Genomic DNA, 2,500 nt, shown 5'->3' on the forward strand with positions numbered 1-2,500 from the left:
ATAAATATATTTAAATATATAAATATATAAAAATAAATTAAACTGGAATATATATTTGTATTTTTTTTTTTTAGTATTACAAATTTTTTTAAATATATAAAATTATTTATCTTAAGTGTTTAGTTGCAACATAGAAGTTAAACAGTTTTAATCACTATTGAATAATTAATTTTAAGTTAATTATTAAAATGATGTTGTTGAATATTTTAGTACAAAAAATAAATAAACAAAAGATGGAGACAGTACATGAAAGTGCTTCTTTTTAAATTTAACTAAACTTTTGTATTTCTAACTTATTTTCTTTTTCTTATATATTTTTATATGTTTTATTACTTCTTATATGATAGATTCTTGATCTACAATAATATTTTTCTAATACATTTTAGGTTCAAAATACCTTCAAAATTTGTTTGAAGGTGAGTATCCTAAACTCCTGCGCTTGTTTAATGACTTTTGGTTGAATGTGACAAGCTTTATAGATAATAACAAGGCCACAGGAAATATTGGTTTTAGATCAGAAATAAATATTGGCTTTTTTTCTAGCACAAGGTAAAGTAGAAATAAGTATTTTTTCTAGCACAAAGTATAAATCATCAACTTTAAATTAAAAAAAGTTAAAAAATATCGATTTTTTATCTTTTTTGCTTTTTTGGTTTTTTTGACTTTTAGTCCGCTTGAATCATTAAAATCTTGCTTGCAACCCTTTGAGAAGACTTATTTATCTTGCTCTTTGTCGCGGTTGTTTGACCCTATTAACCTGGTGTTCCCCAGTGGTTCAACATCAGTTCCTACAAAAGATGACCTAACTGGTATAATAAAAACAATAAATAGGTAAACAAAATTGTTTTTCTTCCATATGTATTTATTTATTTTGGTTTAACCCAATTTTGAGTCAGTAAGTTATAAATAAAAATACTCATTAAAAGCTGCTTTTTTGTGCATTGTATTGAAAAATTTTAGAAAGAGTCTTCCTGAAGGCATTAATTGTACTTTCAAGATATTTTTAAAAATTTGCTTTATTTACTGTCATAGCTAAATACTTACTATAGCTAAATACTTAAGTGTACCAAAAAGCTTTTTGGCGTAACCTAAAAATTATATTATAATTTCCTTTTTTCAGATTTGAAGTAATTTCTTTATAAATAAGCATTTTTTTTGAAAATCATTTAGCATTTTTTTAAAAACTTGTCTTGATTTAGTCTTTTCTAAATTACTTTCAGATATTTTATAATATATTATATAAATAAATATAATATAATAATATATAGTATATAATTAAGAATTTCATTGTGCTTATGAAGTCATAATGCCTAAATTAAGAGATATATCTTAAGTAAATTTTATTACATTTTATGTTTGTTTTTTTTTTGTTTAAATTTTTTTGTACAAATAACAGCTTGTTTTTTGATATAGTGAACTGAGTATTGCTTCAGTCGATGAGCTTTTTATGGTTGAGGTAGCAAAAAATGTTGAAGAAACTATCCAACTTTATGTGTCCAAATGTTCAGAGCTGGTGATTAATCTTATTTACATATTTGTTTTCACATATGTTAAAAATAAATTGGTTTTTATGTGGTTTAAATTTTTTCAAAACTTATATTTATGTCAAGTTGTGTTTTAATGATTTTATGTTATGATAACAGCTTAATCCTTTTTTTATGTCCAAATTTTGTTTACAGTTAGTTACCACAACTGATGCTGGTCAACTAAGTGGTGGGTTAACTAGTTCACAGTTACGAAATGTATCCATTGTTAATTCATTGCATCTCTTGCATTCTGGAATTTCTGAGGTATTCAAAAATTATATTACAAGTTTAATAATCCAGTATTGTTGTCAGTAAGTTGGGACTTCTTATAGTGTGTAATAAGTGGGTAGGGTTTAAACTATTTGATGTATAAATCTTTAAATAAATTTTATTTCTGTGAAAACACAATAGTACTTAAACCCCTTTAGCTCAAACTTATACAGTCTCTTTTCAAAATATTTTAATTACTTTTTTATGTATAGAATTGTAATTTTATGTGGTTAAAAAAACAACACGCAAATTATGTTTTTGTAAATAAAATATTTTAGAGTTTCTAGTTTTTAGTATTTGTTTGTAAATTTTTTTATTTCAAAAAATTTTTCAATAAAATTTGTAGTGATAAAAAACGGTGGGGCTACTTTTTTTTTTTTTTTGTGCTTCTCTTTTACGGAAAACTTAACTTGCTTTTGTCTTTTTGGAGTATTAGAAAACATAAAAGCTTATGAAGCCATTCAATATCAAGCCTCAAAACTGTCTTGGTTCAATAGTAGCTTAAAATGTATCATTAAAATAAATACTAAATAGCAAAATAGTGGCTCTTTAAATACAATCTTTCAAACCAACATCACTAGTTCTTGAACTTGCACAACTTGGGCTGACTGGTGATTTTCTGGGTTTTGCGCATTATACTTTTTGTATCAGGAGTTGTAAATTGTGGTAGATTACTTAGGTGACACAAATACATTAGGTGGTAA

General features: G+C 24.7%; 1 protein-coding gene across 2 annotated transcripts in view; it reads left to right on the top strand.

The window, feature by feature from the left end:
- Positions 1–2,500, top strand: part of LOC101239023 (conserved oligomeric Golgi complex subunit 5) — a 57,660-nt gene that overhangs the window by 44,483 nt on the left and 10,677 nt on the right. For both annotated transcript variants that reach the window (XM_065817600.1, XM_065817601.1), the window contains exons 14-17: positions 387–549; positions 670–831; positions 1,414–1,513; positions 1,680–1,790. In XM_065817600.1, coding sequence (XP_065673672.1) covers positions 387–549; positions 670–831; positions 1,414–1,513; positions 1,680–1,790 — 536 coding nt within the window. The remainder of the gene's footprint in view (positions 1–386; positions 550–669; positions 832–1,413; positions 1,514–1,679; positions 1,791–2,500) is intronic.

Source organism: Hydra vulgaris, chromosome 14, assembly GCF_038396675.1.
Source record: "Hydra vulgaris chromosome 14, alternate assembly HydraT2T_AEP".
In the NCBI taxonomy this organism is placed as follows: domain Eukaryota; kingdom Metazoa; phylum Cnidaria; class Hydrozoa; order Anthoathecata; family Hydridae; genus Hydra; species Hydra vulgaris.